At 27.9% G+C, this 17,678-nt stretch overlaps 1 protein-coding gene across 1 annotated transcript in view; it reads left to right on the top strand.

Moving 5' to 3' along the window:
• The window catches only part of mtd (TLD domain-containing protein mustard), an 837,104-nt gene that overhangs the window by 638,148 nt on the left and 181,278 nt on the right, over nt 1–17,678 (top strand). Inside the window, exon 19 of the mRNA XM_075380551.1 lies at nt 4,934–5,020. Within this exon, the coding sequence (XP_075236666.1) occupies nt 4,934–5,020 (87 nt within the window). The remainder of the gene's footprint in view (nt 1–4,933; nt 5,021–17,678) is intronic.

The raw sequence follows: 17,678 nt of genomic DNA, 5'->3' as shown, positions 1-17,678 counted from the left end.
TAATGCACAAGACACGTGTTCGTTTTCAAACTAAAAATATAATGTGATATGCTATATATATCTAGAAACTTTATTACATTAGAAATATTAAATTTTTATTTTTTATTATTATTATTATTGAGTTGCAGTTATTTGTTTTTATCAGTTTAAAAATTGGATATAAATCATAAAATTTATTTTATTTTATGTGATATAAGTATAGAAGTCTAGCTGTAATTTTTTTGTACACAGTTTACAATTTACATCTGCAATCATTAAATTACGAACATTTTGGTATTTAAAAAGTTATTTAAACCGTTTTAGTCATTAATATTCAGTAACCCTTGTTATGTTAGATATATATAATTGTGTTATATATTGACTCTTCTGTTAGGAAGAATTTATAATTGAATGAATGTTTTTAATTTTTTTTAAAACTGCAGTAGTTGTGTAATATTTTTTACATCAGAAAGTTCATTTTTAGAATTTTTTTTGAGACTACTTTATATAATAATATTGAGTTTTCTTTTTAAATCTGATTTTCCATGTTTTTCTTAGTAAGGTTTTCATAATCTCAAGCCTTTCCTGATATATCAAGGTGGTATATATGAAGATAAAATACTTGTCATAATATCTCACTATTAGTAGCTAATAAAAAATGATTGTTCATGTTGTTACAATAGAATTCTGATTGTTTAACTCTTATTGTACATTCCATTTCACACTATAACAATAGTTAAGTTTTTACTCTCACTTTGTTTAAGGGCTTGTTGGTGATTAAATATTTGTTTTTCATGTTTTTTTTTCTTTTACACTGTTTTCACTTAAATAAATGAACTGTTGTACAAATTTACTGGCTGGGCATTACGATGTTATAAAAGCAGAATGTGGGTTACAGTGGGAAATTAAAAAAAAAATAATTACACCTAATTGAGTGATTAATTATTTAGGTATGTTACATTACACTTAACAGTTAATCAGTGGATTATGGTATAAATTTTATATTCCTACAATAATGATATGATATTTATATGAAAAGGTTAAATGAATAAAAAATTGAACTTCATTGATTTAATTGTTTATAATTTAGGTAATGCAATTGATTACATATCGGTGCTTTAATTATTTGTGAAATACAGTTTAGTTTCTCTTAAAGCTAATCGAGTGTTTAATTGGTTCAACTATATATCAGAAAATTTGGATAGAAACATGTGCGCACAATATAATATTCTTTATAAAAAAAGTTGCACACACACACACATTACCAATGTGAATAACAAAAAAAATAAATTTAAACTAATTTCTAAATCTTTTTTATTAAAAAACTATTAAATTGCATACATGGGTATTATAATACAGTAAGTATTTATAATTTTCTTTCATCAGAATTTTGTCAGATATTTTACAAGTTCATTGAGCTTAATTGTTGCTTTTATAACCATTAGCACAGTAAATTATTATTGAGAATAAAAGCAACAATTCAGTCCAGTACCTTTACAGTCTAAACCAATGAAATTCTGTTTTATGTGGATTAGGATTGTATTCATAAAACATGTCTAAGATTGCAGTAATGACAGTATGAATGAAAATAAAGACTGAAAAGTAAATCCAGCAAATGTTATCCTTTATTTTTTTTTTCAAAGTTATGCTAGAAATGTGATACTTATGGTTAACAGTGGCTCATTTTTTTTACAAATTTTATTCATGGCTGGAGGTTTCAACTGAACATCATTATCTGCAGTCAAATCCTGTACCTATTGAACTGTTGTGATACTATGAACTCATTATAATTATGCAGTGCAAGTAGGCAGAAAAGTTTTTATGAAATGTAAAAATAACACTGGATACAAGCTTCTTTGGATAGTGTATAGTCTGTTCAGTTTGCACACTGACTGTGAAAAAAGAATCATTCCTGACAGATTCCTCTGCACGGAATCATTCATTGCAAAATCAACTTTAAGGAAAGGGAATGATAAGATTTTATTCTAATTTATGACCAACTTATCGTACTGATTTGCTTGAAACTGTTAGTTTTCAACATCTTAGTCAACTATAGGTATAACTGTAGACCCAGGCAAAGGTGCATGTATGAAAAACATTGACAGGTTGAAGTGTAAAGGAAAATGGCAGAATAAAACAGCACCAAGATGCAGTGAGACAACATTTAAATTCATATTTAGTGGAGTTTTTGTGGTAGTGACATGACATTACGATCCTGTCCAAGATGAGCATGTCAATTATGATCTTTAGCAAGATATAGGCTGCATCAATTAGCCAATAATGTAGTTAAATGTTAAAAAATAATTCAGTTATACTCATAAGTTATGAATGTAATCATATATTATGAAGAGAAAATGAATGGTGCACTGTTAATACGAAGGTCCAAAAAGTTTCATGTGGCTTATCTAGACTAGTTCAAATTAAACAAAACTCTGAATTAATAGTACTGTTTTTATAAATTAACCTTCATATATTATGTATTAAAAATAAATAAACAAATGCTATACTTCAATTTTTGTGAAGGCAGTACTACTTATTGTACAAAGAATGTGCAGAAAGTTTTCGGCCTTATGTAAGTATGGCCAAGTGACTATGATATTTGTCAAGTTGATTGTTTAGATGGCTGCAAAGTTTTAAATATTTAGTTGGTTGTCTGTCAAAACTTGTTTGCTTTACTCCACTACCACATTTTCTGAAAAATATATAAAATTGAAGTTCGAATTGTTATAAAATATTCTGTATAAAAGGTATAATACTGACAGATATACAAAAAGAGTTGGAGTCCACCTTAAAGGGCTCTTCTCCTCATTTTTGATGGTAAGAAAGTGGACCACTGAATCTGTTTGTACATCCATTTAAGATTATGAAAAATCACTATCACTGATAAAATCATCACAAAAATCCATGTTGCTGTATTAAATGATCATTGACTGAATGTATGTGAACTTGTTGATATTGCAGTTATCAAAATAGACTATGCCCACTATATTTTACATGAAAATTTTTCCCTCAGTGGCTGTCATGTTTGTTAATAGTTGATCAAAAATGCATTGTACTTACACTTCTTAAGGTGTTTAGACTAATTTCTGTTGAGTTTCTTCATTTTATAATATACCTTGAAAAATATATATTTAACTATCTTGAAAAAGGCAGAACCATTACCGGGAAGAATTACGCTTTGCTAATGGACCGATTGAAGGGTCCTATTCAGGCTAAGCATCCACATCTGCTCAAAAAGAAAGTGTTCTTTCACTATGTCCTTGCACAAATATTGTTGCAAAACTCCATGACTTATATGCTTCAAAGTGCTGCCACATGCTTCATATTCGCTAGATTTGGCTCCCTATGATTACTTCCATTTCCTAAATCTGAAGAAATGGCTTGCAAAATTTCACTTTAAATGATGAGGTCAAAGATGAAAAAACTGCTCATTTTGCAGAATTATACAGAATGCACTTTACTGAGATTATTAAGAAGTTGAAAAGTCATAGTCTAAATGTATCAAATTGAAAGATGAATACATTGAAAATTAAAACAAAAATTTCTGAAAAATGTAGACTTTTCTTTGTCAGGCTGAAAATTTTCGAATGGATCTCATATATAGCATTATACATAACAGTACTCTTTTCCAAGTTAATTTTTTTATTTTCACTTTTAATTATGTTATTATTATAGGTGAAATCTGTTTTTTGTTAAAAGTTTAGAAAATGTTTCTTATTTTTTTTATGTGTATTAATATTTACTTGTAAATTATACATTTTAATTTATTATTCATTGTTGAAGGAGAACTTTTTTTTATATTTGTAAACAATGAATGTTTATTATTTTTTAATGAAATAATATATAATTATTATTTCACAGAATATAACATACCAAGGTCCCTGTTACCAAATGACTAACTATTAATGTATTGTCATTTTGACATTGACATTGTGTTCCTTGCAATAGCTGTGTAATATGTGTATTTAAAAAATATATATATTTATATGTACATTAAAAGTGATTGACTTTTATTAGTCAATTTTTCCATCGCTCTGCAAATATATATACATTTTTTTCTTTATATCACGACTAATATCGAAGTGTAAGTTAAAATTTATTTATTTATTTTTAATAATATTTAAGCGTAATATAATTGTAACTCTTCTGTTATCTTTCTTCAGTGTTATAGTAAAAGTTTATTGATCTAGCATTAAAACCACACCATTACAACAACTGTACAAATTAGTAAAGACATTGCATTAATTTAGCACCTTTTATATCAGGAAGTGTTGCAACCATTTAGTTACTGATTATTTATTTATTCTGGGTTTTGTTTTCTTTTTTAACCGATTGAAATGAATTATATTACCAAATTAATAAATTATATACTTTAATCACTTTAAAGTTATTGTCGTTTTACTTTTTTGTAAGAAAATAATTTAAACTTTTGACATTTAAATAACTATTACAGAAGTTAGAAAACAGGCAATCTCTTATTTTCAACAGGCAAAGGAAATTTTTTTTTAAATAATCAAATTATTGTACGTATTGTATTTATCAATACTATGTTTCAGGGTAAAATTAGGTGTATTGTTTATGGCTATAAAAATTTAGTCCTGATAGAGATAACAGAATATGTCAAATGGTACCAAAATTATTACTGAAATGTTTCTACTATTGTCTTTTGAATTATTTGCAATAGTTTTTTATAAAATAACATTATAAATGTATAATTTATAAAAATGTAAATCGTAACATTCCATGTTATTTAATTTTTTAAATATTAAATTTATAGAATTTTCTTAATGGCTGATTTGTTATTTTATACAATGCTGTATATAATTATTATTATTAATGATTAAGGTTTATTATATTTTATTTTTATTAATTTATTATTTCAAAGGTATTGAGATTTTAATGTATTTAATTAAATGTAAAATTGGGTAGGCTGAGAAAATGTTGTTTGTGACAGGTTATCAAGGCTCCTTATGCTAAGCTGTACACTATTTTGAAGAGTCAGACACAGCTGGGTTCTACTGATTCTGAACCAGTTGATGAGGTGGGAAAAACCATTTAGTTCTTGACTTTATACAGGTCTTCTTTCATAAAATTAAAAAATATATTTAAAATAATATGCATTTTTACTGATTAATTTTATGTTGTCCAAAAAAATAAATGAAGTAATTAGTGTAATAATTAAAGTAATTTAGATAGGTTCACTGTTGACTTTTTAATTGTAAAATATTTTGGTTTTAGTTTTTTTATTTCAGATTATTGCTTAAATCATTTTAATATTGTTTAAAATCTACTTTAATTTTGGAAATATTGCCATAAAAAAATACTTTTTGTATTATTTTAAGTATGCCCGCAATGAAAATTTTTTAAATATACATTTTAGAAAAATTAGTTATAAATTAAATTATGAGAAAACATTTTTATAACCTTCATGTAGTGGGAGTCCATTTGTATCCAAATTAGAAGGAAATGAAGTTTTTAATAAAACCCACTTAATACGGATTTCTCCTCCAGTCTAAAGTGATTGACATATTAAATACCTGAACTTCAATGTGGATCCGTAAAACAGACATTTATTTTACAAGGGATGTCTCTAAAGTAAAGATCACTGGAAAATTTATCTCCTTGAAGTTGGCGAACCTGTCATTCATGGCCACGCTAGTAATGTATATACTGCATTGTTGTTTGAAAGTTGTCATGTTGTAGTATCTTTGATTACCTGTGAGTTATTATTATGTCATAAAATGAATCGTTGCCACCGACTGTGAAATACATGGTCATATATTTTTTAGATGATCAAAACGCTGAAATTCATAGGCAATTGGTTGCTGTGTACGGTGATAATGTAATGAATGAAAGAAATGTCCGAAAATGATGTGAAAGGTTTAGAAATAACAGAATTAATATGCATGATGAACATTCGGGGAGGCCCTCGACAATCACCGAGGACTTGTGAAACACGTCGACGATGAGATCAGAAAAGATCGTCGCTCAACGATTTCCGACCTGGCCCTTCTTTTTCCTGATATTTCAAGACCTATTATCGGTCACATTGTTCATGACCATTTAGAAAGGTTTGTGTACATTGGGTACTGTACGTCTTAACGGAACATCACAAAAAAAAAACGAATGAGATTTGCTTTGGAATTTTTGATGTGCTACACAGAAAAAGGTGAAAAGGTTAATTCAATTGTTACCGGCGGTGATACATGGATTTCTTATTACACTGCCAGAGAGAAAATGGCAGTGAAGTGAATGGCATCATCCTCAATCACTTGATCACCAACCAGACCAACATAGGTCAAGCCACAACCATTTGGACACAAACTGTGGCCACAGCTTTTTTGGGATCAGTTTGGCATACTGCTGATCAATATCATGCTGAGTGGAACAATTATAAATGCAGAAGCCTACTGCAAAACTCCAGGTACATTACGATGCACCATTCAAAATCGGCGATGTGGGTGGCTGACCGATGGCATCGTCCTGCTGCATGATAATGCATGTCCACATATTGTGGATCCGACATGTGATTTACTGAGAACATTTGAATGGAAAATTTACAATCACTCACCATATAGTCTGGACTTAGTTTGTCTGGGAAATTGAAAGAATTTTTGAGTGGTAAGCAATTCGCAGGTGACGATGAACTTAAAAGTTCTGTTAATCTATAGCTAAATGGACTGGCGGCAGAAGAATACGACGAGGGTATATTGAAGCTGGTGTATTGCTAGGATAAATGTCTTAATTCATGTGGCGATTATATAGAGAAGTAATATAAGGTTTAAAAGAAATAAAAAAATATTACAAAGTTTTCAGAACAAATTTTTTTTACAATGAAACAGTCTTTACTTTAGAGATAACGTCTTGTAAAATAGTAAAGCACTTTTTTCCATTACCACCAAAAGTAGTCCTGAACAAGATCTTAAACTACTCCAATCAGACTCAGTCCCTCTGTAGAGTTGTTATTGCCATTCCCTATTTCCTGTTCTATTTCATTAACTTTTTTTTCCGTGGATAGATACCAAGGGTTCACGTCAGCCAGTGATTCCATGTTGACTTCTTGCACCCAACAGGGGCACCCACTTCTTCTTAAGACTTCAGACAGGAGTGAATAATGTCTGTCTTAAAAGTACTATTTTCTATGTCGTGGTTGTAAGACACGTTAAATTAGTATCTGAGGTACCTGTCAGGTAAAGGCAATTCTCTGTTTCTACAAAAATCTAAAGATCTGGCCAGCTGATTGTATTCAAAAGCAGATTTGTTTAATTTTGGTGATCTACAGAACTAATTTTAGGTTTAACCTTTGGCATTTTATATCCTTTAGTTTTTAAGATTCACTCTCCTTAGATTTTTTATTTGTGAACTCATCAGTCAAAAGTAACAAAACATAAAGTATCACTTGGTTTTATTAATTTTGTTTTCTTAGTTACTAGGGTTTTTTTTTGTGGGTTATACCATAATACTATTGTTTTTGTTTTTTTTAAGTGATTGTTTTAATGTGTTCTGTTAGGCTGTTTTTTTTTATCAAGGACAAAATATTAATTACTGTAATTTGTACTTTTTTATATTACATCTGAGTTATTAGTATGATTTTTTTTTTTTTTTTGTTAAAAATATTAGGTTTAAATTGAAAGAAGACCTGTTTGTACTTGTTAAGAACTAATAGATTGGATTTGATGTTGTGTCACCCATAGTCGCCCGTAGAAGATGGATCACAACAGCTTTTTTTGGATTTTTTTAAAAATTAAAATTGATTTTTTTTTTTCTATTGATACTCTTATAATAATTTCAACTATTCTGAATGGTTCATTTGATTACGATATTTGATGTGGTCAACTTATGTTCAGTTCATTACATGAATCAGCCCTATGACATTTCACTTCTTTTTAATATTTATTACAAGTTATTCCTATATTTGGACAGTTTTTTTTTATTTGATTTCTTTTAAGTTTTATCTTTCTATTTTTGTGTTTCTTAAAGAGTTTTTCTGTTGTTCTTTCACATTATGGTTATTTTCTTTATATAATAAATAAAATATATTCTTAATTTTACTTACATCTACCTTCTTTTGTATTTTACATCCTCTGTAATAATACTTTAGTTGCTGTTCTACTGACCTCCACAGCAAAGTGATAGTATCTTTTCAGCCTTTCATCTAGAAAATTCCAGATTCAAATCCTAGACTTGGCATTTATTTCACTTTCTACAAAACTTATTTCTTGTTATAAAAGAGAAAGAAGTTAGGATATCTGTAATCAGGTGTAGATGTGTTATTTATCAGAGAAAGAATAGATAATTAATTAGAATTACTTGTAATCTGTTCAGTAAGTAAAATCAAGATTTTCTCTTGTGGATTGTTTTATTTAAACTGAATCGACTGCTATAGTCACTATATTGGCCACTGAAAAAATTTCATTAGTGTATAGTAAAATCGATTCAATATTCATTAACTGTAGTGATTAACTGAAACCAGTATTTTGAAATGTGACTTTGGTCATCAGTATTTTATCCTTATTTTAAGATTTTTTATTTTAAGGTACTACTCTGAGGTTTTGTAGAACCATTAGGTGGTAAAAGATGCAGTTAAAGAGTACAGTGCTGATTTTTAAATTTTATAATAAATTTAAATTATTTATATTTCATCATCTGATAAGAGGTACACATTTCAAAGCACTGTACTTTATTAATAATTATCTAATTAAAATTCACTTATTGCTTAAATTATCCATAATCAAAACTGGGTGTCTGTAAAAGGTTTTTACAAATGTAAATATAAATAAATATTTAAATATAATTCGCAAATTTATTGTCTGGTTTATTTTTAACCATTCAAATTGGTTTATTTCATTTAATAGCTGAATATACTTTTATGGGAAGATGAATTATATTTTGAATGGTTTACAGAATTGAAATTGATATCTCGGTTCAGTATAAGTTTAACTGATCATTGTCATCACAGTCTGTTGTTTGTACTTGCCATGAAGAGTATGTAGTTACAAGAAGTATTAAACACAAGAAAGGTTTACGAGTAACCCATTTATTTGACAAAAATACCAAGAGACATCTGTTCGTTATATGCACAGGTCACAGTACAAAAAGCTGCCTGTAAATGAAAATTATTCATTCAGCTAAAGTACTGCAGAAACATTAAATTATACAGGAAATCATACAAGATGATTCAATGCTCATAGGAATTTTGCACTTATTCTACTTGATCGTTTTGAAGGATAACTTTTTAATAAAATAATTTTTCTGTATCTTGAGGAAAGTAAATTGATGAAATGTTAAAATTTGGACTCAGAAAAGCTGTATTTCACTGTTTATACATGTTAGCTGACTGTGATCAGCTCATTTTTCTATTGAAACAAAATGTAAATGCTAATGTTTATCTTGACATGCTGTTTACTATAATATAATAATCCTCTGCACAAGGATGTTCTAATAAGATGACATACCTCATTTGTATGTTTTAATGGTATATGAATATCTAAACAACAATTTTCTATTGGGAGAATTGATCGTAATGTTCCTTTACCCTGACCACCGAGGTAACTGCATTAATGCCCTATTGTAGAGGGTTCATCAAGGAACTTGTATACAACTTCTAGGTAGTTAATATTAACCAATCAGGTTGGCCTAGTGGTGAATTGTCATCGCAAGTCAGCTGATTTCAAAGTCGAGAGTTGTGAGGTTCAAATCCTAGTAAAGGCTTTTATGTATTAAACTAACTAACAACTTTTGTACAGATTTGAATACTAGATTGTGGATACCGGTGTTCTTTGGTGGTTGTGTTTCAATTAACCACACATCTCAGGAATGGTCGACCTGAGACTGTACAAGACTGCACTTCGTTTACATTCATACATATCATCCTCTGAAGTAATTCTTTACGGTGGTTCCAGATGCTAAACAGAAAAAAAGAGAGAAGTAGCTATTATTAAAGATTTGGAGATGATACATGTTGTTACATCAGTATTAATGTGCTGCATTGTACTTTACAAGAATTAGAGTAATGCGCTACCAATAAGGCAACATGTTGAACCTTGTCTGTTTTTAATATATAAGGAAAAAATTAAGTATGATTCCTTTTATTCTCCTTTAATCATAATAAAGTTTTTAAATATTTTTTTTTTAAATAAGAGATCTTTTGCAGACACCTGTATATTAAATTTGAAAAGTATTTAAATTTTAGCAGACTGGCCATTATGGATATTTTTGCAAACAAGTTTAAGAACTTAGTTGTTTTTTTTTTCATTTTTAAATTTTTATTTATATTCAATTCAAATACAATACTAAGTGTTACATACCCTGTCTCCTGATTTCTATTTCAGAATTTAGAATTTTTCATCTCTCATTTTAAACTTCATATTTGTATCTACGAGACTTTATTTTGTTGGTTTATTCTATGAGTGATCTTATATTAGAAATTTTATATTTATTTTGTTGTGATCTATCGATTTAGAGTAGACAACCAATGTAATGCACTACACTGTTAGAGAATTAGATAGCACTGTTTAGATGGGATGTGTTTAGATTAGTTAACATTAATGTTTATGGTGTTTGTTTCTGTTTTTAACATTTGTGTCCTATATTTTTTAAGGTTTTTATTTTATCTACTGTTAACTACTGTTTATCTACTGTGAAAATCTATTCTAGGTGAAATTTATATTTTATATCTGCATTATTTTATGTTGTTTTAAGTTAGATTGCATTATACAAATATTTTACGGGAGGACTATTGACTTCACTTTGAAAACTTTAAGCCCTTCCTTAATATATCTTACATTTTATGTATCTACAAAGTGAATTTTATGAATATATTATATCCTAATTGTAATTATATAATCACTCCTATATTTATATTTTTTTCTGTTGATTCACGAATAGAAATTTTTCAGATAAGTATTTTGAAGATGTTTGGTATAACATATTTATTGTAAGGTAATCAATGAACTTGACTGCAAATATGATTAAGGTGTGAGTGAATGATTAAGGCATGACTAAAGTGAGGGCAAATTATAGGAAATATATTGAAAATAATTAGCTCTAAATATCGGTTCATAAACTGTCTTTGTAAATATTTAACTTGGATATAAAATAAAAAATTGCGTACTACATTGAATGAAGGGTTTTTTAAATATTCAAAATAAAGAGAGTATTTTTTATTTTTTCTTATAATTATTAGTAAAAGTATTATATCTAAGAAAATAATATAAAATTTTCAAAAATTTGCTCAACATGATATTTATAGTAGTCAGGGAAAGTCTAAGGAAACCTTCTGTATAACAATAGATTATTTTAACAGCTATTCATAATTGACACTAAATGGTGTGGTGAGAAGAATAACTAGAATTCTTAGGATTGGCACTGTGAGGAAGGAACAAACTATCTTCAACTGCCAGTTGATTTCAAAAGGATGTTTAGTTTGTGTATGTGTGAGAGAGAGTGTGTGTGTGTGTGTCCTTTAATTCTAGGATACCTCATTAATTTTCATGAAATATATACCACATAGTTCTCCTTAATTATGCTCTGATATTGAGTATATCGATTTGAATATAAATGAAATAAAATGTTAACTATAAATGCTATTTTCTCTTCTTAAAAAGTAAAATTGTTTAAAACTCATTAACTGAAGTATAAAATAGTTAATTGTTGTCAAAAATTAAAATCTTTTTTCTCATAATTTTGTGAAATTACAGGAAAATGAAAAATAAACTAACAAATTAAACCAGTTATCATTAAAAAATGCAGTAAGACTTTCACAAATAAACATTATTATTATTACTACTGTTTTCTCAATTATTAATCTATTTCTAAAAAAAAATTTATTTGAACAGGAATTTCACTGTACTTAATAGTTTTCAATACTTTGTAAGCCAATTATTTTATATTAAGATTATATAAGTCTTTAAGGGATTTCCTTGTTTTAAAATTACCTTAGGTCACGTGACCATTATTTGGTTGCCGATCAAATCAGTAGTTGTATATTAGGTTAATCATAATTTATAGTCTTATATGATGTTGGTTTATTTTCAGTATCTGTTAACAATTTTTTCAAATTGTAAATTTAAAAAAATTTGCAGCTGGCACAAATGAGTTTGTTAGGGCTTTAATAAATTCTATTTGAGTCCTTGATATACTAAGTTAATATTATTTATTTATCTCATGTTTTGCGGTTTTATGGGAGTTATAGTTCTTTTTTTCAATTATTAAAAAGGAAGTTTTTCTGCTACTTTGGGTTCTTATACTTGATTTACAAAATTGATATTTATATATTTTATACACTTTAGTAAACCTAAAATTGGTGCGTGTGAACCAACTTGATAGTTTGCGCCAGTGTTTCTCAACCTGTTGGGTGTGTTCCCCTTGAGGGGGTGCGAGCATATTGAAAAGAAAATATTATTTTAAAAACTTATTAATTACTGAAAGTAAAGCAAAACAAAATACATTCCGACATAATAAATAATAAAATACACATTTACACTGATATAATACACTTATAAATAGGATTGTATCAGTACTGCACAATAATTAACTTATCAATACGAAATTAAAAACAAGTTTAATAATTATTAGTGACTCCCTTGGACCTGTCTTGCGGAGCAAAGGTAGGTAGGGTGTTAAAAATGGTAGTATTACATGAAATGCTCTTGTTTTCAGTGCAGAAAACTCATCATTCTACCCTGCCCAAAATTTAAAGAGTGATTTATTACTAGATTGTCTTTTGATCTTGCCACTTGCTGTGAAATATATGAAGATTTCTTCTTTGGCAGTTGAGAACCTTCAGGAGTATTTTGAAATGGAATCCTAACCCGCTTATAACTTGCTACCAAGTTGTCATCAACAAGAAAATACTTTAAATGATTTTCAACGGTTACAAAAACAACTTTCATATGTGATTCTTCAGCTTTGTAAGTTTTAACACATCCATCAACAGTTGCAACATTTTTAGATTTTTTGCCATAAATTTGTGCTCCAAAATTCCAATTTTCTAGAAAAGCATTAACTTTATCACTTGTATCCAACATATGTGTATTTTCTCCTTGGAGTTGAAGATTAAAGGTATTTAATTTCTCAAATATGTCGACCAAGTAGCTCAATTTCATCACAAATAAACCATCTCAAAATACCGTCTCAAAACCATCTCAAATACTGAAAGGTTGAGAAACTCTGGTTTACACCATTACTGCATAATGGTTAATACAAAATTTTAATTTTGGCTACCATTTTGAGGTGAAACCCAATAGCTGATCACGGCCATTTGTGTATTTTGAGTCCTCTAACCGTACTTAGTTCAAATTCAAAATCAAAACCAAGACAATAAGTATTCACACATTTATACATATTTATTTAATCCAATAATGAACTGTTATCATTGAAAAATAACATTAAGCTCTTGTTCCCAGAAATTTTATAATTTCTTTATAAAAATATTACGTCTGTTAGTAACATTAATGCCTATCATTCAGGCTATGACATCTTTTTTTGAGACAAAATTAATTTTGATTCTCTACCTGATAAAATTATTCTGTTTTGGTGTTTCAAGATAAATTTTTCAGATTTAATGATGTAACCCACCGGTTTGGTCTAGTGATGAACTCGTCATTGCAGATTTGTTGATTTTGAAATTGAAAGTTGCTAGATCGTGGATACCGATGTTTTTTGGTAGTTGGGTTTCAATTAACCACACATCACAGGAATCATCAACTAGAGACTGTACAAGACTACACTTCATTTACATTCATACATATCATCCTCTGAAGTAATACCTTACAGTGGTTCCAAAAAGCTAAACAGAAAAAAGAGAGATTACTGTATACTTTGAACATGTTACTCCATCTTAGTACTTAGGTTAAGTTAACTTAGTACTTAAGTTTAATAAAATATCGCACATTTTTTCTGTTTTATTCAACAGCAAAAAAGATTGATAAAAAACAGTGATATGCATAACTATATTTTAATAATATTTATTTTGGAAATAAATTTAAAAAATCTATTAACAAATAAATCCTTTAAATCTCCAAGATAGGTTAAATGAGAGCTCTGTGCTATTATAACCGCTAAATATCCAAAAATTTGTAAGATCACAAAAAATTACATTTATACTTTACTTGGTCTAATAATAATTGATAAAATTTGTAATAATCATGACATAAGTAAATTTTAAATTATAGTGCTTATCATTGCATTAACAAAGCATGAAAGTGTGAGAGAGTATTCATATTCATAAGATTAATCTCTTCCATATAAAAAACAGGTTATAAATCACAAAAATGCCTTCATTTACACACTTTTAACCTTATTGCACATTAACTTTTTCAAGATTAAAACAAAACAAATAATTTTTAAGATAAATTAATATTTGTAAGTTCCTGATAATAAATAAACAATCTAGCGCTATTTATTTTGTTCCGTATAAGGATCAACAATAGATATAACTTGCAGTAAAACAAATTACTTAATATCAACAAAACCAGTAGTGATTTTATTGCTTGTCATTTTAACTGCGGAAATGTTTTTTTAATTTAATTTTTTATTTTAAGTAATAATTAACATGTCATGTCCAAATTATTATTATCTCAAGACTTGTGTCTGTAGAGTAATTTTTAACTGTTACATTGCTGAGCATATTTTTGTAATTGCATTTGTAAGGAGAACCTTGGATTGATATTGTAGGATTCAATGTTTTCAGCATATTAAATTTATTCTATATTTTTGTATAAGGAAGTGGTTTGACCAGTTTTAAGGACTGTTTTATAATTTTCAATAAAATACAGAATAAACTTGCAATTAGGCGATACTGTTCAGAAATGAAATTTTTTTTTTTTTATGTTTGGTTTTATGTCTTTGAGTATTAAGATTATGTGATCTTGTTTTTTTTCTGCATTTCAGTGGTTGATTTAGAATATTCTATTTGGTAGTATGATTGTTTAAAGATGCTTTCAGTCTGATATAACAAATATTAATTGAAATATCTTATCTAGGAAAACCGCTTATTTCTTTTAATTCTCAGCAGCATTTATATCTTGTTTTCAGCTACCTGTTTGGAGCCAAAAAAAAATTGTTTTCTTTGTATCTTTATTATTTTTTTAAGCAGTATTGATGATAACAATTAAACTGTTTTTTTTCCAATAAAATATTAATTTATATCAGTGTTTCATCAAAATGTCAATTCTGGGACCAATAGTTTTAACATTAAAATTTAATAATGCATTTTTTCAAAAAGGTTATAATTAAGTTAGTTTTTCTGGTGTAATATATTAAAGCTCCTACTGACTGTTAACAACTTTTACCTGGTTGTAGGAGCATTTTGGTTTTCTGGAAATTTTTTTTTTGTATGTAATTAAAGGTTGCTAAAAACAGTGATGTTGAAGTGATAAAAGTTGAATTTGTTGATATTTTTCTGTAAAATAATATGTATTTTCTAACTAATCATTTATTTACAAATTAAGCATAAGTCCAAATTGAATTACATTCATATCTTTCTTAAAACTATTTCTGATATTTGTTCATTTGATTTTCTTATTCTTTTTTTATCATTTATTAATTTTTTTTATTAGAATTAAGAAGGCCTCAGATTTTTTTTCAACTTTTTTTTATCCAAACCGTTTTGTTAACCTTTAGATAAGAAATGATATATATGAACAAAACCAAAAAATAAAGCTGCTACTTTAACAAGCTTATCTTAAGAGTAACTGCTCCATGCTCTTTTTCTATGCTGTTTAGCCGACTTATTTATTAACCATGGTATATATTCAGGAAAATAGAAATCGAGGATAATGATAGTGGGAAACGGGACAGATAATCCACAGAAGTACTGTGAGACAAGTGATAGATGAAGGAAGTTCACGGTTTTTCTATAATAATAATATGATTTTTACATATTAATAGGTTTGTTTTTATTGAATATATACTTTATTCATGCAGCCAGTTTTATTTATCGTAAACTACTTTCATCGTATCTTGTGGGACATCTTTTTTCATTTAGACTGTTTTCTCTTTCAGAGATGTATCAATATTTCAGTTTTTTTTTTTGTTTTGGTTATGTCCTGGATTGCACGTGGATGTATGGTGTATGTTTTTTTCCACTTATATGTGCATGTAAAGAATATCATTGTAGCTTCTGTGTATTTGTTGTTTAAAATATATTTATTTATTTATGCTCTTAATTAGAAACTGATGTCCAATAACAATTGCAAATTTTTTAAAAAATGGTGTATTGGTATTATTGTTTTTTTATTATTTTCTTTATTATGGAATAAATAATGCACATGCGCTGCACGTGCATATAAATATAAAGAAAGCTGTGATTAAGAAACGATGCAGTTTAAAGATGATGTCCTAGGAGATAGACAAAACTATTCATCAAAAAAAACAATTTGTATCAATAGACGTGTTAAGTTATTTACATTAAAAATCTGAGTGTAGCATACACAATTTATACATCATATTATGTAGAATGCTCTCTTAGGTGTATAAAACATGTTCTTTGGTGTTTACTTCCTTGTACGAACGAAGTAAAGGAAGTATTGTGATTGCGAAAAATTTCGGTTTTCAGATTTCAATGGAAATATCCATTTTGACCATCCCTGAATCCATTTTGACTAATTTTGGTGTGACGTCTGCATGTATGTTTTATGTACGTATGTATCTCGCATAACTCAAAAATGATTAGGCGTAGGATGTTGAAATTTTTGATTAAGGACTATTGTAACATCTAGTTGTGCACCTTCCCCTTCTGATTGCAATCGTCTAGACCAAAAGTGTCCCAAAAAAGCCTAAAATCCAAATTTTTTTGAATTTTGGGCTTTTTCTTAACTTCAGTAATAAGCCCTCATTGAGAGCTTTTCAACGATTTATCATAAGTGGTACCTATTTTTGTTTGTTCCAGAGTTGAAGCCAAATAAAATTTTAATAATGAAATATTTTTATCTTATAAGGGGAAATCACATCGGTTCGAATCCGACTTCATTCCATTTTATTTTTAACTTTTCTTATCAATTTAAATATATTGATTTATCAATAGTTATTAACCTCTGATTGTAAACAAATTTTTACAATAAATAATAATTCAATAATAACAATAAAAAAAATATGAAAAAATATCGGAAGTTATTAATGAAATAAAATTTTATGTGCTTTTAAAAACTGTGTATTTGTAATTTAATAGGCATACAAGGAAGTGATGTGGTGTCCACATTAGATTTTTTAATTCATTCTTTATTAAGTTTTCAGAGGTACCTCCATTTTCCAATCCTTTTTTTTAAATAATATTAATTTTTCAAAGTTACATATGAGTTTTATTTGTTGAGATTTAACATTTAGTAATATTCAGTATTATTTAAAAAGGAGTTGACGATGAATTTATCTCCAAAACTTGCTATTCTCTTCCTTATATTTACTTTTTAAGATGGATTCATTGGTTTGATATTTATACAAAGGAAAATTTTATTTCTTTTATACAAGAGATAGGTGTAATTTATTCTTTTCTTATTGCAGAACTCATTTAATCAGCTCCTTTTTTTTTGTTGGCTAATATAAGGTTTTCATATTTTTCCATTCTTGTCTAACACTTGTGTTAATTTCTTCATTCTGCTCCATTCCAAACCTGACAATTATCAGAATCTTCATCTCACCATTCTGTTCTCACTTCATTACCATCGTTTTCTTAAGCCTACTACCTTAAACAGATTTGAGTC

This window comes from Lycorma delicatula, chromosome 12 (assembly GCF_047948215.1).
Source record: "Lycorma delicatula isolate Av1 chromosome 12, ASM4794821v1, whole genome shotgun sequence".
Taxonomy (NCBI): domain Eukaryota; kingdom Metazoa; phylum Arthropoda; class Insecta; order Hemiptera; family Fulgoridae; genus Lycorma; species Lycorma delicatula.
This window is presented reverse-complemented; position numbering and strand designations above follow the sequence as displayed.